The 20,665-nt window shown below is 43.8% G+C and overlaps 1 protein-coding gene across 1 annotated transcript in view; it reads right to left on the reverse strand.

Annotated features, from left to right (window-relative positions):
• Nucleotides 1–907: 907 nt before the first annotated feature.
• Nucleotides 908–20,665, reverse strand: part of LOC148034471 (glycerophosphodiester phosphodiesterase GDPD6-like) — an 84,177-nt gene continuing 64,419 nt past the window's right edge. Inside the window, exons 7-10 of the mRNA XM_087679416.1 lie at nucleotides 2,539–2,697; nucleotides 1,765–2,066; nucleotides 1,297–1,364; nucleotides 908–1,162 (exon numbers count right to left, since the gene is read on the reverse strand). Coding sequence (XP_087535542.1) covers nucleotides 1,812–2,066; nucleotides 2,539–2,697 — 414 coding nt within the window. The 3' untranslated portion in view covers nucleotides 908–1,162; nucleotides 1,297–1,364; nucleotides 1,765–1,811. The remainder of the gene's footprint in view (nucleotides 1,163–1,296; nucleotides 1,365–1,764; nucleotides 2,067–2,538; nucleotides 2,698–20,665) is intronic.

The raw sequence follows: 20,665 nt of genomic DNA on the forward strand, positions 1-20,665 counted from the left end.
GAGGGTCTTTAGTTGTGATGACAGATGATAGCATGCATCCCCAAATGGTCTTGTAAATGTTACCTTGCATGAAAACCTATCTCTACATAGTGAGATTGTTTGAGGATCTTCAGTTGTGATGAGAGATGATAGCATGCATCCTCAAATAGCCTTGCAAATGTTACCTTGCATCAAGTCTACATAGTAGTGGTTCTTCCATTGCCTCCAATAAACTAAGGGGAATAATGTTCGTGGTCTAAGCTTATGCAACCTGAAGAACTCTGTGAATGTTTACTACAATTGTGGATGATCCACATCTTCAGTTATCAAATGTGAAAACCAACACCAAGGAACAAATTCCTCATAGAAAAAATAGTGGTAACAACCTCATACCGTGCAGTAAACGAGGCAATTACTACATATGTAGTTATCCTAAGTCCACTTCTTGCATTTGGCATTGCTAAAAATAAGAGTATCTTTCTATCACAACTGAATGCTACTGTGAGGAGGTCAACATTTGGCATGTACCTACCATCATCTTGAGGACTCAATCAACTTGACAAGCCATGGCCCACAGGATTAAGAGTGTGTGTGAGGAGGAGGAGAAAGAAGAAAGCTGTATTAATGTCCTTTTAAGCCCTGCACAGTCGCATAGGACAGAGAAACAAACCAGAATTTGTAGTAAGAATCCACTTTGGGGAGCCATAATTATCATGAAAAGTAACCAATGCCAAGGCACCATTAGCACCAAAAGGGGGGGAGGGGGCGCGGTGGTAGGATTTTCCTACCAATACTCAACTTTTAGTATAAGAAAGAAATAGATATATCGTCTACTAGAGGCCCAAATAATGTAGGAAACTATGTCCTAAGCAGAAAATGAAAAACATGAATCTGAAAAGAAAAGACACTCACTACTTCCTAGGGCTAAAGTAAAAACAATGGCTCGATACAAAAGCCATGATGATGGAATTGATACGAGTGCGGAATACATATACGAAGTATGAACCTTTTAATCAATAATAATACAACGAGTCATGTAATCTTACATGCTTCATATATAAGAAAAGGTAAGCTTTTAGCAACTACTTTATATCATCCCAATGAATAAAAAAGGCTAGTGTTTCCCAGCTAAAATAAATTTAGATAAAGGAGAATTTGATCCGCCTTCATCAATTGGTGTGCCCTAGCAAAGACAATTTGGACAAATGAAAATTTATCTCAAGGCAGAACCAATGAGACTTTATGTCAACAACACATATAGCACATTGTTGATATTGAAAACAGAAATTTACTCAAAGCTCTATCAATTAACCTTACCTGCATTCCAAAGATTCTCTTGCCTGATATGTATTTCATTTCTTTCAAGTCCTTGCTTGAAAACAAACCTGAAACAACTTACATACCAACAATTATGACAACATATGCATGCACAATTCCCCTATATCCTCCAACTTTTGAAGTGGCAAGCAACACATAATCTCATGTAAAAAGGATTTCTGCCCCCATTGATATTAGTTGATGGAACTTTGTTGCATTTGTTTCCTCTCTTATTTTCCTTCTATTATTTAGCATACCTATCCCTACTTTTCTTTTAGTGCATGTCTTGTCTAATCCCTTCCACCCCTCTCAACTCCAGTCAATGTATGTGCTGATTTTTGCTTAAATCTTTACATTGGTTATCTTTCGTCGTTAAATGCAGGCCCTTACTAAAATTTTCACCTCAATTTGTGTGTGTGTGTGTGTGTGTGTGTGTGAGAGAGAGAGAGAGAGAGAGAGAGAGCATACCTCTGTTAACTCCTTCCATGTATCTTCTTTAGCACAAGAAAAAGCTACTAAGGATGTGGTGGTTTATGTTTGAAAGAATAAACTGCTTTAGAGAAAGTTTCACATAGGGCCACAGCTGACATCTGTGTATGCAAGCTTGAAGGGGAAGTCCATTCCTGATAGAGATGAAGACTACCAGTGAAGTCAGTGAACAGCCCATCTACTTTCATGATATCTATCCAGTAGAGGTATTCTTGATATGGATCTTCATGGAAGTCAAAATGCAGAAATGAATTCTCATTTCTAAACGTGTAAGGATGGACCTGCAATCCAAAATTACAATCCATGAAATTAATCACAAAGGAACATGAAATGGGAAGGTTAATAATCACGAGGCAAATAAAACCATTTCATCAATGGAAACTTTCTCAACAGGCTGCATTCATCATGTGTGACATGTGTGTTTTCCCAACAACTGGAGAGAGTAACAATGTGTGTGTGTGTGTGTGTGTGTGCACATGCACGCATGCGTGAGCCATGCAGAATACATGTACATTCATACATTACATATAATACAAAGGCATGTGTACAAGCCCAGACCTAAGGCTTACACCACACCAACACACACCCAAGCACACACACTTGCATGCATGCACGTGTGTTGTGAAACTTGATAGGACAGAAGGCCCTCTGTAAATATTTCTATTCATTAACTCAAAATCCTTCACGCGAGAGAGAGAGAGAGAGAGAGAGAGAGAGAGAGAGAGAGAGAGAGAGAGAGAGAGAGAGAGAGACCTGCAGGCCATGTGCATGAGCTCTTTCAACCAAATCTGTAGGAGCCTTCAAGTGATTAGAAGGATCTGGAGGTACAATGTTGTCCTTCCAAGGTCCAATACTCACAACATACTTCTTTATGTAACCAAGGTATTTATCTGAAGTAACCTCCCAAAATGACTGCATGCACCAGATAACTAGTTCACACACAGATCAAACACAGCACCAGAATGAAAGCCAAAAACAACTACATGTTACAGATCATGGTTTGAACTTAGGACAATAATAAAAGGTTCACATGATGGCGTGGAGAACATCATCTTAAGGGTTTCTTTGCCACTTGCTGATTAAGCCTTTCACAGAGATTTTATCCTTCCTTTTTAGTGCTTGGCTATAACCACCTGTGTTCTTTAATTTACACACATTTTCAGCTTGTCTTTATTTTAGCCTCCTACATCTAATGGAAGAATCAGAGTTACTAAAGCTTATTCAAGTCAATGACTGGGATGGTCCTCTTGCTGACCCTCCAAGAGGTCAAAGAACTGCTCTTTTGATGTCACAGATTTGCAAGTCCTTGTCTGTAGAGTCAACTTGAGTCGCCCAAGACAATCATTCAGGGTTATCTTGATTACAATGGTTAACTGTACAAATCAATTTTTGTGAGATTTCCCCAAAACTTGGAGGGGCCCCAAAACAGAAAAATAACAGAAAAGAACCACCCAACCAAAAAAACACACCCTTTTTTTCCTTCTATTGGTGTGTATGAGATAATGATGTGTTTCCTTTTTCCTGAATAGCAGAAATATGCTTACAGAGTCAAAAGGGTACATATTATTTTCTTCACTGACAGCTCAGCATGTGCACTATACCGCCCAGTGATTTTATGAGTACTGATCACAGACACTGAACACAGATTCACAATGTTTCAGACATCTCCACTTATGTATGGTGCCCAGCTCATGCATGTACTGCATTGCTCCCCATCAGAGCCTCATCAGTCACAGTTATCCATTTTTCAGTGGACATTGTTGACCTTACAGGGTATGCGCAAGGAGCATCTTCTAAGTATGGCAGCCAGCATATGTTCACTGGGGCCAACTGGTAACAAAATCTATTTTGCATTTGTAGAACAAAGAAAGGAAATGTGCCATCAATTTCAATTGTACTGCAGATTATTAAAGGCAGGGTGCAAGGTTTTCAGAAAAAAAATGGTGTGGTTTTGTGTGAGCGCGTCTTCCACAAAATCAGACACATAACATTGGAATGTGCACTTGCTTTACAACCACCTCCAACTTACGTGATTCCCCAAATGATAATGGACCTCAAAGGAGGCAACCTATGCAAGGAAATGCAAGGCAGGACACCCAAATACAATAAGCAGTCAGAAAAGGACAAAGGAGAGCAAGACTGTGGCCCCTAGTGCAGCATTAAATGTAGCTTCAGATATACAGTCACAAAGAAAAAGCAGGTTATGGCATTCTATGCTGGTTCAGTGGATAATTGACAATGACCATCATGATAGATGGTAGGTACCTGGATATCTTATTCATGGGCAAGTACATACTCATCCCATGCTCATGTTGACAGAGCTGAGATCTATGCTGAAATGCAGGATATCCATGGCTCTATAATGTATAATGTATCTGGGAGCACAATCAGCATACCTTGGCTGGAGATTTTGCAGGTTATAACAGTCTATTCTGGTTCACAGGATTACTGATACTGACCATCATGATCGATGGTAGGGACCCAGATGTCTTATTTATGGACAAGCACATAGTCATCCCAAGCTCATATTAAGAGAGCTGAGATCTGAGCTGAAATGCTGGATTATCCATGGCTCCATGATGCTTTCATGCATGGGGATTTTAGAGAATACCCCATGAATAACAAACAAAATCCATCAGATTGTGGTCCTTTTAACTCATTGGCATTTGTTGCACACAAATCAATTCGATGATCTCATTGCCAGCTGTGAAATTGATCATGCCCAAGACCTATTCTATGCTGCATATACATTGTCCAGGTGCTCGGGAAGCTGTCACCATCACTATTCTGTTGTCGCCTCATCATCTGGCACTTGTGTTTGGTGTTTTCTCTCTCCTCTGGCTGTTGCCTGGCTCCTGGTGGCTGCGTTTGCACACATTTTCTGTCACCCAGTTTTTCTCTCCTTAGGTACCTGCATTTTTAGTCTTTCTCTCTCCTCACTACATGTCTGCATCAGATCCAGCTTCCATAGTTGCATTTGCTGGTGTCAGACTCTCGGAGGCTGCCTTTGCTGTGTTTTGGGATCCATCAAGAGTACGACACACTCTTCAGCTCAGCACCTATGCCTCAATCCTTGAGACACGAGTTCAAGGTATAGTTTTCATTCCTACACTGTTTGTTTGTTGCATGAGCATTGTATATTCAGTATTCAGCCCTTCATTCACATTTTGTATTCATTGTCTTCGAGTTACCCTAACCCTAACTATGTTCTTCTATCTTTATGCTTTGTCATATGCTTTAGTTTACATTTCTGCATTAGGGTCTTTCTTCGCACGGTATCAATGCAAGGTTTTGTGGAACAAGAAGCACGAATAACAAGAGGGCAAGATGACTTCGAACACAAATTCACCACATCATCATGATGCTCCCCAACCTAGCATATCGAGACACGCAACAAAGTGGGCTTCATAGCTTGCTCCTCCATCCAACATGGACAAAGAGTCTTCGAACTACCATGGGAGTCCATAGACCATACGAAATTTCATGCGCCTAGTACAAACTCATCCTCATGTATCTAGCTCAATAGCAGATTGAAGGTAAATTTGAGTTTTCCCCTTTAGATTCAGTGCACTAGTCTAATGATTTTGCAAAAAGGATGAAAATTCCACAAAGGACTAATCACCCTTATGTGGAAACTAGTATGAATTATAAGCCATTTTCTACTCCATCTTCATTCTCTCCCATGTCAAGTATGCATCTACTTCCCAATCTTTTGATTTTACTCCCTCTTTTCCACAAGATATTGGAGATGCTCATAATTAAGGAACTCTTTATACCAAGTATCGGTACATTATCCCTAAAGAGGAAAGGTATTTCCAATTGCATTCAAGAAAGGTAAACAAAAATTGACTCTCTCTCTCTCTCTCTCTCTCTCTCTCTCTCTATGTGGGAGTACCTCTAGATTGTATCTAGTCTAGATATCATTTTGTACCTACTCAATTTAGTTCAACATAGCATAAATGTCAGCTTCACTGGGACTTTTGAAATCTCCCAAACATTTTGTATGCAACATTTTGGTCTCATAGGCCAACTTGGCCTGTTGTAGACGTTAATATAACTTTCTTTCTTTCTTTCTTTCTCTCTCTCTCTCTCCGCCCCCACTATTGCTGAACATTGAACCTTCACTGCGTGCACGCCACCGCAAACTGGTATCAAAGCTAAAGGTTGTTCTTCTCTCAACTTCCGTGCAAGCAAATGACAAACAGACATGCCATGCAGGTTGTAGGCCACGCATGTGCAAGCAAGCAGTCCACATTAGCACAAGGGACAAGCGACGCATGCAGCAAATGACTGACACGCCACATCAGTAAGAGGCGACACGCTGGAGGCGTAGGTCCCATGCCGACCAATGGTTACGAGCAGTTTGGTGGCAGCTCCCAAGCGGGTAGATCGCATGCTGCTCAACCTGCCCAATTCGGTTTTTTTTTTTAATTTACAAAACTCTTTTTTTCTTTTTCCATCTTTCCTTGGTGCTCTATGGGCTATCACGCATGCATAAGCACAGCTCGACAAATCTCAAAGAGTTGGCACGCATCAACTCTTAGAAATTAGGGATTTTGGCGTATGCATGAAAATTTTACTCAGCTGAGTAAAATTTGTGGATTTTTGCACACTCTCAGGTCTCGAAAATTGGGGCTTTTCATGTATGTGCAGAAATTATAGTGGGACAGGTACAATTCTTGAAATTTTGACATATTGGACCTCGTACAATTTGAAGCTTTTGCAAAATTCGCAAAGGTTAGGTCAAATTTGGTCTCGATATGTACTTGCAATGCAGTTTCTATGCAAATTAAGCACATAGGACCCTGGACAAATTTGGGGCTTTTTGCTAAATTTGCAAAATTTTGGCAAAATTGGCTTGTGCAATAGATTCAGGAGTTATGTTTGATGTCATTTGAGCAGTTTGAGCAGAGAAATTTTAGGGCTTTTGACCATGGGAGTCAAATTTGTACCCATGGATGCATTTGGAGCAGAAATTGCAGCTAAAATTTGGGGCTTTCTCATGAAATTGACGTATTAGCCTGTGACATGGCTGTAATTGCTTATGGTATGTTTAATACACATTTCATACATCTGAAAATTGATTTGTAGATGTGAAATTTCTACAATTACTTGAATTTTCATTGCTGTTTGGTACTTTCTGTTGAGAAACCCTTCACCCGCAGTTTGCGTTTTTGCGTTTAGGGTTTGTAGCGCCAAAAAGGGGTGCCATCCTAGACTAACTGTGCCTATTTATAGGCCACTCTCTCATTCATTCCTTATGGCTGATTCATTCAGTCCGTCACCTCTTCTCTCTAGCCTCTCCACTACCCTCACACCCCTTCAGGAGGACATTGTGGTTCGTGGTTCGTGGTTGTCTTCATCATCTTCCTTGTGCTACGACACCTTGTTTCCCTTGTATCACATTCACTCCATGATTCAGAACTTCATCATTCCATTCATAAGAGTTTCTTCTCTCTTCTCTTCCCTTCTCCATGTTTGCCGAGTTCACTCCGTGTTCCTCCCCGCCAACCCTACTATCTCACTGGTACGTCATCTTTTGACATGGTATCAGAGCTAGATCTGCTCAAATAGCGGCAAAGATCCTCCACTCCCTCTCTTGCTCTTGCTCCTTCCACCATAGCTCTTGCTTCCTCTCTGAGCTTTCACTTCAGGGCTCACTCCCTTCATTTTGTTGATGATGCTACATGCAAAGTATGGGTTTATCCCATCCATCGTAAAGACAAGGCCTTTGACAAGTTTTAAAAATTCCTATCACGTCTTGAAAATATGACCAACACATTAAAGTATATTTTGCTATGACAATGATGGGGAATATGTGTCCAAAGCCTTTCACGCCTTTTGTGACAGCAAGGGAATAAAAAGGGATCTCATTGCCCTTTATAATCCGCCCAAAAATGGTATCACAGAGCTTATGAATAAAACTATTCAAGAGAAGATCCCTACCATGCTATCTCATACTCCATTACCTCATGGATTTTGGGCAGAGGGTATTATGACAACAATACACTTGATGAATTGGTCACCAAATGGGTCTTTCTTTTTTATTGGGCGGGAGGGGGGGGCGGAGGGGGGGGATCTCTCAATAAGTGTGGTCGGGCAAGCCACCTTTGTATACATACTTGAGAGTGTTTGGCTACAAAGCATTTATACAAATGCGCAAGAAACAACGCAACAAGCACCATCTGGCACAATGATGACCTTCCATAAAGAGCATCTTCTTGTTTAGTGAGATTGTCACCTCATGTGTGAGTCTATGCATGCTTGATAGGAAAGCACATTTGCTAGGTTATTTAGGCATTTTATTATTGTCATTTTATGCTTATTGGGACCATTTTACACTGGCTGACCTGCCCGTATTTTGCACCAATGCCTAGGAGCGAGAGACTCACTATTGTATGCGTCATTCTTGTGCTTGATATATGGATTCCAATTCCCGAACACATCTCTAAGATCTCTTCATTTATAGAGTTCTTTTGTTTTCTATTCTCCTTGTCTTGTATTTAGCAATGTATTTCAGCACTTGTCTATGCTTCCATTGATGCACCACTTCTAACATGGTATCAAATTGCACAATCTAGGTTCCTACTGCGATTTCTCTGCTAATTACATGTCTTTCTTCCCCCTGTTGATCAAACCCTGTTGCTGCTAATGTTCAACCTATGTGTACTCGGCTACTCCCTACGTTTTCAGACTCGGCTGCTCCCTACGTTTTCAGACTAGCACCCTGCATTTTCAGCCTATGCCTGGATTCCAGCCTGCAATCGTCAATTTACTGCATTAAATGCTCAACCAGCCTACATTTTTGGTTTTCTGCCCCTATCATGGTTGGGCAACTATTTATACAAGCTGTTTTTTCTATTTCTAGAGGTTTTTGGCTGGGTTTTCTTCATTTTGCAACAGTTGCCCTTCGTTTCTGATCAGATTTTTGGTTACCCTACATGTGAACTCTCATTTCATGAAGTCTTTGTTGTTGGTTTGGCTGCACTCTCTCTTTGGATACCTTTTCTTCTATATCTTCTCTCTAGACAGCTCCTCCGTGCACTTCTACAAATGATAAGTTACATGAATCTAACTATCTTACATGGAATGCTATGATGAAAGCCTAGTTTGTGCAAATTTGGTATATTGTTAGTGGAGCTATTCCTGGGCCTCAATGTCCTTTTCCTCTTCCCAAAGACTTTGATGAGTACAACCATGAGGAAGTTGTGCTTACATGGGATTCAAACGATACAAGTGCATATTTTGCACTACTTCGGAGTATTTCTAAAGAAGTTCTATTGGCAGTTACCTCTAGCAAGACATCCCCAAATATATGATCAAAGCTCTAGATGTTGTACGAGGCACCTTCCACCATGTGTGCAGTGACACTTTATGGACAACTTCAACAAATGAAGTTTGAGCCGAAGGACACCATTCAATCATTTTTGCTCCATGTTACACAAGTATAGGACTAGCTTCAACACATGCAATCTACCCTTCCACAGGCACATCTCATGGGAACGGTACTCTACAAGCTCCCCCCAAAGTTTGATGGAGTGGCCAATGCTTTGCACGCACAAGCATCATCTCTACCTGTGAGCTTTACACATATGTCCTGGATGTTGCTTGAGCATGAGGCGTCTTTGCATTTACAAGGAAGACTTCTGTCTCATTATGGAGGTTCAAATGAGGCCTTTACAACTTCAGAGAGGGGTGCCAAAAGGAAAAGTCAAAGACCCAGTGTTATCGCGGTGGTAAAAAGGGCCATTTGCGAAAGGCCTGCAAGGAGTTAGCAACCTCATGGAAGAAAAAGAAGAAGAAGAAGAAGCAAGATGCAGAATCCTCCGACGAGTCATCCTATTCCTCAAGCTCCAACTCCGATCCTTCGGCCAAGGAGAAGTCCAAGGCTTGGATGGGATCCACTTCCTCAAATCGAGAGAAGAGCTTGACTGCCCCTTCCTCTGTTGCTTTCTAGTCTAGGTGATGTGGTCATCCATCACAACTGTCCAATCCCAAAGAGGGATTGTGAGAAGGTGGTGAGATGAGGCAGCCTAGCCTCATCCATACAGGTATATAGGTGTACAAGTTCCTGAGAGGAACGTCCTTCACGCATCGACCGATGTTTGGTAAATTCAAATCCTGGAGCTAAGATTGACATCCAGGTTCATGATTAGCTGGTTATTTGACAAAGAGCAAGTTTGGCTCCTACACTTTGGCAGTTTAGCCAAAGGCAAGGAATCCATGGTCACATACGTTTAAAGGCATTTTTGACAAGATGGTCTTGTATGCTACTACGAGATATTGATGACAAACACAGAGGCATGCTATGGTTCTTCTCTATTTTCAAGAGCTAGTACGATCAACATCGACATCAAGTCCTCTCCAAGGCACCTTGGTGGTGGCTTAATCACCCACTACTTGGGTATCCCTGGTTCTACTCTAGTGGTTCTATGTTGTATGGACCATGATAAGTCATTATCATTGTATCATTGTATTCTATCAAATCACCCATGATCTGAGAGAGGGTGTTAGCAAGATTATCAACTCATGTGTGAGTCTATGCAAACTTGATGGGCTGGGCACATTTGCTAGGTTATTTAGGCATTTTATTATGGTCATTTTATATTGGCCAACCTGCCCCTATTTTGGCATTGTTTTCTTCTTTATGCATCTAGCTCCCACCTCATTCAAATTATCACCTACAAGTTCCATGGAGAGAAGGAGCCAGTGCCAGTGCCTAGAAGCCAGAGACTCACTATTGTACATGTCATTCTCGTCTTTGGTATATGGATTCCATTTCCCGACTGAGTTCTCTTCTTTTGCAGAGTTCTTCTATTTTCTTTTCTCTTTGTCTTGTGTTCAGCAATTTATTTCAGCACTTGTCTATGCTTCCATTGCTGCACCACTTCTGACACTTCTCTTTCCAAGGATGGCTTGATCATCCAATTCAGATACGTGGATGTGCATAGGCCATTACGTATGCATTCGCCTGCCTGCTATGAGATGCTGAGCCACAACAATAGCCAAATCCTAGAGAACAACATCTTACTCTACTCATCTTGGCCCTGGGCAGGTTTCCCTTGACACTGTTATGTTTCATCAACCATGATCTGACCTCTTTCATGCGGCAAGCCCTATCATATCCTTTACAGGAAAAGGGATCCCCTGCATCTAAGGACAGCATCACGGGGACAAACCATAGAAGCCTAAAATATACAGATTCTCCTCCATTACCGTTCAATTTGACACTTTGGATCCTTGCAGGAGGACTTGATGACACTCTGAGGGCTATTCTGACAATCCTCAAACCCCCTTATTTATATTCTTCGCACATGCATTTGCAGTTAAGGCATGTTTGATGTTGATGTTGATCTATCCTTCGCATCATGGAGAGTACCATGTATTCTGATGACAGCGAAAACAATTGAGACTGGCCACAGGTAACTCTACTGCTTGCTTCATCATGACATTCTATAACCAAGTCCTTGGAGACTCTTCTTAGCCTCAACTACAAGGCCTTCCACGGGAACACGGTGATAGAGTCCTCTTGAGGTAAGGCTTCTTGCTCCTCTTTCAATTTTTCTTTCTTTTCAGACTGCAATCGCCATGTGCTTGTTGTGAAAGTGACTAATCTGTCTGCATTTCTAACATCCAGCAGAACCATGCAAAAAGAATCAATATGTAGCACAGGCAAGAGACATCCAGTCTAATATCAAGGAAAGTAAAAATGAAGTGCTCATGTCTCATAACACAACTCTGACATCTCCATTTAGAAGAAACCATAAGACATGTTTTCTTGGAACATCTGGTACCCTTGCTAGAAGTGTTGCAATGGAATAAGCATGCGGTATAGAATGACTGTAAGTAACTTCAAGGTAACCCATACCAAGCAATAAAACATGAACACTGCCAATAAATAATGTATATCATATGAGCAAAGAAACCATGGTCCCATGTACCTGTGTTGCTAACCAGTTGATAAACCGCCTCTATGATAGAGCATTGACATAAGAAAAGCCCTTGCCAAGGAAGATGAAGCTCTAATTTGAAATTCATCCCGTGCCCCATCTACCTATTTTGCTAAACAGTTGATAAACTATAGTTATGGTGGAGGATTGCCACAAGAGAAGCCCTTGCCAAGGAAGAAGCCCGCAGATTCAACACGTAGTCTCCCAAGAACATCAAGCTAGATGGGAAAGAAGGGAAGCTTAGCCTATCCAATAAAATGATTCTACAAATATGTCATGTAGATCTAGAAGTTTGAGCATTTATTTAACTTTTGTATCTTACATAGCTAACTTCTACTTTGTGTCATAAGGACCTGAAATTTTGATGCTTTGCTTAGCATTTGATTGAAGAGTTAATCAAATGTGCAAATGTGACTTGCACATTGAGGTGCAAGTTAGTTATTTCACAATGTGGGACTTGAGACCTTGAAATATCGAGTGCCAAAGGTAAAAGTTGTAACAAGTTATATTGGACACGTACTAGGTGATACTTGGTCTCAAAATTTGGCCTAGACCATTAAATTAGCCCTAGGTGTCAAAGATGACACTGGAAAATTGCCATTAATTATTTAATTAATGCCAATTTCGAGCTAATGAGTGCTCGGAATCACTTGGATGATAAATTTGCCCAGCCAATTTTATTATTGGCCAATCAGATTGTTTTTATAAGCCATAAATAATTATTGAATTTGGTGTTTAATAAAGTTGGATAATGATGAAACTTGTTTTGGAAGGCTACCACTCGGCAAAACTTGCCCATGCAAGTGGAAAAAACGTTTTTGGAGGCTCCGCTCTGTCTGTGTGTGGGGGTTGTTGTCGAGAGAGAGAGAGAGAGAGGAGAGGAGAAAGGAAGAAAGAAAGTTATATTAACATCTACAAAAGGCTAAATTGGCCTATTAGACCAAAATGTTACATCTCAAAAGTCAAGGAATTTCACAAGTCCCAAAATACTTATCATCTAATGCTATGACTAACTAAATGGAAAACAAACAATTTAATACATAATAAGTACAAAATGAACTACTCAGGAGGCACTCTCATTCCAAGATATCTCTCATGGGTCTATCCAACATAGAGGCTGAAGTAGCGAGGTATGGTTCCTCAATGACGATGTAGTATCCTCTGTTTCTGCAAATGATGCCTTTTGTGAGGGCATCGACCAGCTAGGAATGAGTGACGGGCTCTACATCTCTCTATGGTTGTATTTAGGTAGGTCCCCCTAGTGGAGCTGTAAGTCAGTCTAATAAGGGCTCTACAGTGGAGGCAGTAGTCAATATACTCTGTAGAACTCTGTGAGTATGCATTGGTATGTGACTCCATGTCTTTGCTCGTGGGTCCATAAGAGGTGCTCTTTGTGGCCACGTAGCTCCAATAGGAAGAGCATGAGACATCTCTCATCCAGGAAATCCATCACCCTAGATAGTGGCCCAAATCTCTCTCTGAACAAATAGTGGAAGCACCCTCGGATCTCATAGTACACTGGGCATGCAATCCATGTCTCCGCTCATGGGTCCATAAGAGGTGCTCTTTGTGGCGGCGTAGCTCCAATAGGAAGAGCATGAGACATCTCCAATCCAAGGAATCCATCACCCTAGATAGTGGCCCAAATCTCTCTCTGAACAAATAGTGGAAGTTCCATCAAATTTCATAGTACACTGGGCATTTGCATATGTAGTGCTCCTCTATCTTTGGCTCAAGCTTGGCTCAAGCTGATGGAGCTGGCAAATCCTATCCTCTAGGGGGACAAAGTCTACACTGTATCTACTTGTCTCAATCTAAAGCTGGTGTGAGGATGTATGGACCTATCTAATGGCATATCATACACCATGAGACGTGTGCATCCCCATGTACATCAAGCGAAAAACAAAGCCACCGAGAGATTGTCAGAGTGCAGCAATGCGGAAGCGTAAGACTGAAAGAGAGAGAGAACGCAGAGAGAGGAGAGAGAAAGAGACAGTGGAAGATGAAGATTTGCTGTATAACTGTGCTGTATACAAAGATATGCAGATATATACACGGGCGCAGTGCACTGGACTGCGTGTCTCCACCTCGACGATGCAACCTGCTGTTCACCTCGAAGTCCACTGCAGTCTGCACGATCTCCTGTCTGAAATCTGCAAACAGAGACGGAATCTGCACGTATCTCCAGCCTGGAACCTGCGTACAGAAGTGTGGAAGACTGCTGAAATCTCAGCTGTATATAGCCCAAAAAACGAGGCGCCAAATAAATGCAGGTCGGCTGTATTAAATGCAGCCAACTAACAGAAACAGGTCGGACTGCCACGTGGAGGTCCGACTGGGCAGTCCGACTGCAGTCCCACTGGCTGCCCGTCTAACGGCTCTGATCGCTAACACCCCCTCTCAGAGCCTTGGCGGGGCTGAAGCTTGAGGGATCTGGCATGTCTCCGAAGTAGAGCTTGGGGAAGTGCCTTCGTAAACAAATCTGCAAGATTGTCCTCCGTCTTCCAGTACTCCACAGCTATGGTCCCATCCAAAAGCTTCTCTTTGATGAAGTGGTACTGGATCTCTATGTGCTTCGTCCGGGCATAGAAAATAGGATTCCGTGCCAAGGCAATGCAACTCTCATTGTCGCATTGCAGCAAAGTAGGACGAGTCTGGGGGCACCCAAGCTCCTCAAACAATCTCCGAAGCCACACAGCCTCACATGTGGTGGAAGACGCGGCCCGATACTCCGCCTCAGTAGACGAAAGGGCTATCGTGGGCTGCTTCTTGCTACTCCATGAGATAACACCTGCACCCAAGGTAAAACAGTAACCTGTTGTACACCGCCTGTGGTCCACATCACCAGCCCAAGACGCTCCAACCTGCAAGTACAAGATCTGAACCACCTGTGCCCGCTGGATAATGAATCCCTAAGTCAGATGTCGCCCTCAAATACCGAAGTATCCGCTGGGCAGCCTGCCAATGCACCGTCTGAGGTTCACTCATGAACCCTGCCAAGAGACCAACAACAAAACAAAGATCAACACGAGTGTTGAGGAGCCAAATCAATGATCCAATCAACTGACGATAGCGGGAGGCATCCGCCATGGGAGAAGCTGAATGCAAAGTGGCCTTCCAGTTCGGATCCATAGGAGTAGAAATGGTCCGACAATCCTCCATCGCAAAAGAAACCAATAGCTCCTGTACATATCTCTGCTGAGAGATGAAAATCCCCCTCTGAGACTGATAAATCTCATGGCCCAAGAAGAAAAGGAGGAGACCCAAGTCCGTCATCTTGAACGTCTAATGTAAAGCTGCCTTCGTCTCTTTGACCTTCTGTGCATGATCACCTGTGATAATCAAATCATCAATATACAACACAAAAAGCACACAACCAGCCGCGCAAGTGCGTACATAAAGTTGCGGATCGGCCTTGGAGCGCCAATATCCCAACTGTGACTGAAGGAATGAATCAATCTTCTCGTTCCATGCACGCGGAGCCTGCTTGAGGCCATACAAGGCCTTCTTCAACCTGTAGACTTTCCCATCTGAAGATCCAAAGCCAGGAGGCTGCTCTACATAGAGCTCCTCCTTCAAATCACCATTGAGGAAGGCCGACTTCACATCCAACCTATCTCCTATGGCCGGCCAGGGCAAGAACAGCTCGAATAGTCGCCATACGAGCAGTGGGGGCAAAAGTGTCATAACAATCAATCCCTAGGCGCTATGCAAAACCTTTAGCAACAAGGCAAGCCTTGTGCTTGTCCAAAGAACCATCACTAAGGTACTTGGTCTTGAAGACCCATTTGACGCCAATCACCTTCTTATTCGAGGGGCGAGGCACAAGATACCAAGTGCCATTCCTGTTAATAGCCTCCAACTCGGCTTCCATAGCTTTCTTCCATGGTGCGGACTATAAAGCCTCCTCCATAGAGGTGAGCTCTCGATCCTCCATAACATGGGTCATCAAACAATAGTTAGAGCAAACAAGCTCCATAGTATGTGCCTGGTGCCTATGTGACCGCCGCAGACCATCCTGTGGTCCCAACTCCTCAGGGACCCCCTCGATCCCTGAATCACGAAGTGTGTCACGTGCCCAACGAGGAGGAGGCCGGACCTCTCCTCGTCTCTCTCCATCAGCTGAAGACTCTGGGATATCCACCGGTGGTAACTCCTCGGGGGTGACCGGTGGAACAGTAGACTCTGTATCAGAAACAGAATCGGAATCAAAAGGTGCGGGCTCCAAAGGAACTGTTGCGGGAGCCCAACTCTCCCTTGGATCTCCAAGAACAGGATACTCCTCACCCGTTGCTATGGCCGGAACCTCCACGAACCGCACATCTCGATTGGTGTACACATCCCGCTTGACGGGATCATACAAACGATAGCCTTGGGACTGAGAGCTATAGCCAACAAACACCTGACTTCGGGAAGCTGCTTCAAACTTATCACGATGAGCCTTCGGAATGTGAACATAGGCATCACACCCAAAAACCCTAAAATAAGAAACATCGGGCTTAGTCCCAAAGTAAGCCTCAAAAGGTGTCATTCCATCAACGGCCGAAGTGGGGGATCGGTTAAGGATGTCAACTGCAGTAGCCACAGCCTCGGCCCACAGAAATTGAGGTATCTGTCGATGCTCCATCATGGTGCGCGCCATCTCGATCACACTTCGGTTCTTCCGTTCAAGAATGCCATTTTCTTGAGGACAAACTCCTGGTGAATACCTTTATCTACACAAAAACGAGCAAACTCATTAGAAACAAATTCACCACCCTTGTCAGATCGCAAGGTCTTCAATCTCCGGCTCGATCGGTTCTCCTCAAAGAGAAGCCAATCCTTGAAGTGGGAGAAAGCTTCTGACTTCAACGCCAAGAAATAGGCCCATGTCATCCTGTTGTAGTCATCTACGATCAACATGAAGTACGAGCTCCCTCTCAAGGACTCGTTCCTCATAGGGCCACAAAGATCCGTAGATGCAAGCTCCATCGGTGAAGTAGACCGCCGCGAAGCTTTGTTGGGAATCGCATCCCTATGCTGTTTCCCACAAATGCAGGAGACGCATAGCTGTTGGCTCACCACTATGTCCGGCAACCCTCGAACAAGCTGTTCACGTGACGCCCTTCGAAGATAATCATAGTTGAGGTGACCAAACCAAGCATGCCATAGCTCTGACTGTGTCTGAGAGGTAAGAAGAAGAGTAGGGAGGGCGGTAGAAGACGTCAATTTGTAGATGCCATTCTCCTCATATCCTGATGAGAGAACCTTCCTCGACCTATGATCAAGGACTCGCACCGAATCACTGTCAAACTCCACCAAAAGTCCAAGGAAACAAATCTTATGAACTAAAAGTAGATGATACCCTAAACTTGGCACATGCAAGACCTCTGAGGTATGGGTACCACCACGTCCATCTGGAATAAGTTGCATCTCACCCCATCCTGCAATAGACACCGAAGAGCTATCTCCAATGAGAATCTGCTAACGCGAAGGTGGCAGCTGGGCAACACCATTTGATGAAGGAGTCGTGTGCGGGGAGGCACCACAGTCAACGATCCACTCTCGAGCCTCGGGAGCGGTCATCGCAGCATCAGAAACATTCGGTGTAGAGTCCTCAATGACAGCTAGATGAAGAAACGCAGCTGATGAGGGTGCAGCCACCGCTCCAGAATCTTTTGTATCCTTGTTGGTGTCCTTCTTGTCTTTGTCAGGGCAATCCTTCTTCCAATGGCCAATCTTTCCACAAATATGGCATGTGGATTCTTTGCCCTTGTCCTTCTTTGACTTGTTGTCCTCCTTCTTCTTTTGGTCCTTCCCCTTCTTTTGAGAGGCTTGACCTGTCAAGTTTTCCGACTTGGAAGCATGTTGTCCCTTCAATTGTTCCTCTTGGTCCAAGACCATAGTAACCAGCTCTTCCCACCAAAGAGTAGACTCACCCCTCGAAGCAATAAGGGCGGAGTAGAAAGCACCGAATCGTGGCGGCAACTGGGACAAAAGTGTGATCGCCATGTCTTCGGAGAAAATCGGCTTCCCCGCATTCTGAACCTGCATCTGAAGCTGTCTAAGCTTGTTGATGTGTTCCCACAACGAATAAGACTTGTTCACGGACAAGGTCCGCATCTACACCTCCAAAGAAACCCGCCTCATAAGGGTCATCCGGTTATACATCTGATCAACCTCCAGCCATATCTCCCGAGCCACCATCAAGTGCTCGATGTGGGCTATCACGGCTGTAGTACATGATAGAAAAAGAAAAGAACGAATCCGGGCATTCAATTTGTCCCAGTGAGACTGTGCCTTGGCCAACTCCGCATGAGCATCGGAAGAGAGTTTGGACTCATCTCTCACCGAAGGCTGGTCGATCTCCTCCTGTACAAGCTCCGCCAAATCGTAGGACTCAAGAATGGCCAACATCATCACACGCCAGATGCAGTAATTGTCGCCATCGAGCTTTTGATCTGCCGAGAAGAGCCGGTAAGACAAGCACCTTCCGGTCCATGATCGTCTGGAACTCCAAGTCAATCTCTGTAGACATCTTCACCTGTAATGCCTTCACAAACGCAAAAGCAGCCCCCTCTGACTATGAAAACGCAGCTTGCTAGGGCTCTTTCTTCCGCGTCCCGAACCTTATTCACCCGCCAGAGGCGATGAAAAAGCAAAACCTGCACTTGAAGACTGAAAACTCAGCATTCCTCCTCTTCAAACAGCAGCAACAGCAGCAAATCCACCAACTAGACTCCTTTCCCGCACGCCCACGCTCGCTTCAGCCTTGTTCCGAGGAGCAGCCCTCCCGCTCGCCCTCAAACGCTGGAAACGCAGCCTTGTGTCGCGATGGAAACTCCTCTTCAGGTTGGTTCTTCACTTAGTCAGCCCTTCTACACTGCTCTGATACCATGTCAGAGTGCAGCAATGCGGAAGCGTAAGACTGAAAGAGAGAGAGAACGCAGAGAGAGAAGAGAGAAAGAGACAGTGGAAGATGAAGATCTGCTCTATAAGTGTACTGTATACAAAGATATGCAGATATATACACGGGCGCAGTGCGCTGGACTGCGTGTCTGCACCTCGACAATGCAACCTGCTGTTCAGCTCGAAGTCCGCTGCAGTCTGCACAATCTCCTGTCTGAAATCTGCGAACAGAGACGGAATCTGCACGTATCTCCAGCCTGGAACCTACGTACAGAAGTGTGGAAGACTGCGGAAATCTCGGCTATATATAGCCAAAAAAGCTGGGCGCCAAATAAATGCAGGTCGGCTGCATTAAATGCAGCCGACTGACTGAAACAGGTCGGACTGCCACGTGGCAGTCCGACTGGGCAGTCCGATTGGCTGCCCGTCTAACGGCTCTGATCGCTAACAGAGATATGTGCAAAAGATACTTCTAATAGAAAGCCATCTTCATCCCCAAATCCTCAATAGGTGTCACCCATGTCGTGGTTGTGTGTGTTTGAATAATGTCCATCCTAATGATGCCACTCAGCTCCTCTGAGTTGAGCTCCAAGTGAGGGCAATCCAAGTTATATTGTAGAGGTGGGAGGTGATTCATGTGTAATCCATGTAACTGTAGCCATGCCTCTGTCCAAGCATGCCAACACTCAGTATCCCCTTGTAATGCTAGTTGTCTAGATGACTTGCCAGGAGTATCTATGTAGCTATAGCCATGCCTCTGTCCAAGCATACCAACACTCAATATCCCCTTGTAATGCTAGCTGTCTAGATGACTCTAGTGCAAGCCGAGAGTATCTATGTCTCAACAAGGTCCAGAGCCTATGTAGAAAAGTCATTGTCCAAGGCCTCTCCCACTATGGGTGGTGCTCCCATCTCTACTCTGATAATCTCATTTGGTACAGAGGGATTACTCTAAATCATCCGTGAAATCAACAATACTAGGAGTCTCTCTATCTGCTCCCACCCCTAATCTATCTCCTTCCCCCTAGGTAGTGGCTAACCTTGTATGGCTCTCCTCATGTGGTAGCGACTCAATCCCCATATGGAGGCCCTATACACAAGTGCTAGTGTGATCAAAGTGTCAAAGAGTCAAAGTTTCATCCAAGGCTCTTGAAACTGTATGTGTGTACATTAACTCTCCATCAACTCTAGAGTCACATAGCCTTGTATCAATCTATCCCCTGTTGCTCTCCTCAAAGTGAATCTCAGCCCTAAAAACGTAATCCCCAAGTAAACATATCTTTGGACCACCTCCACTATCTCCTCTCCATATGTAAAATGGATATTAATTGTTGAATCCACTAGGAGGAAGTATTAAACACCATAATCTTGGTTTTCCCAAGGTTCACTGGGAGATCTCTCTCTTGTCAAAAGGCCTATAGAGCATCCAAGTGGTGTTGCAATCCCTCTGATGTGCTAGAGATATAGACTATGTCATCGGCATACAATAATATGGGTATCAATGCCACCCTCGGCCAGCTCCCTCCCCTCCAAGTCCATCAATGTTGTCCCATATCTCATCAATATAAAGGCTGAATAGAGTAGGTGAGAGTTGGCATCCCTATTTCACTGCAATGGTGCTAGTCATCTCCTCTGAACGCCCTCTTGGTATGTGTACCTATCCTGTAATAGACATGTACAATGCTACTACCCCCATATCATCTTTATCGGGACCTCCAACTCCTTCAGTCTCTACATGGGCCTAGAATATGATACTGTGTCAAAGGCCTTATGAAAATCCACAAAGCAATAGCATGCCTACCTCCCTTGTGCCATGCTCTCCACCATGATTGCTCAAAGTGTGAGGATATGATCAAGAGTGGAGTAGCCCCTCCTGGACCCCACATGTCCACATACTCATCAACTCATGCTCTAGTATCAATCCATAAAGTTTGGCTTGCACATGGCCAACCATGACCATCCTAGAGTTCATAGGAACTATGGGTTCTCCAACTTTCAAGATTTGTACTATAGTATTAGATGACCAACTAGCAGGGAAGCCT

Source organism: Lygodium microphyllum, chromosome 6 (genome assembly GCF_053477565.2).
Source record: "Lygodium microphyllum isolate KBCC chromosome 6, Lygodium_microphyllum_v1.1.10, whole genome shotgun sequence".
Classification (NCBI taxonomy): domain Eukaryota; kingdom Viridiplantae; phylum Streptophyta; class Polypodiopsida; order Schizaeales; family Lygodiaceae; genus Lygodium; species Lygodium microphyllum.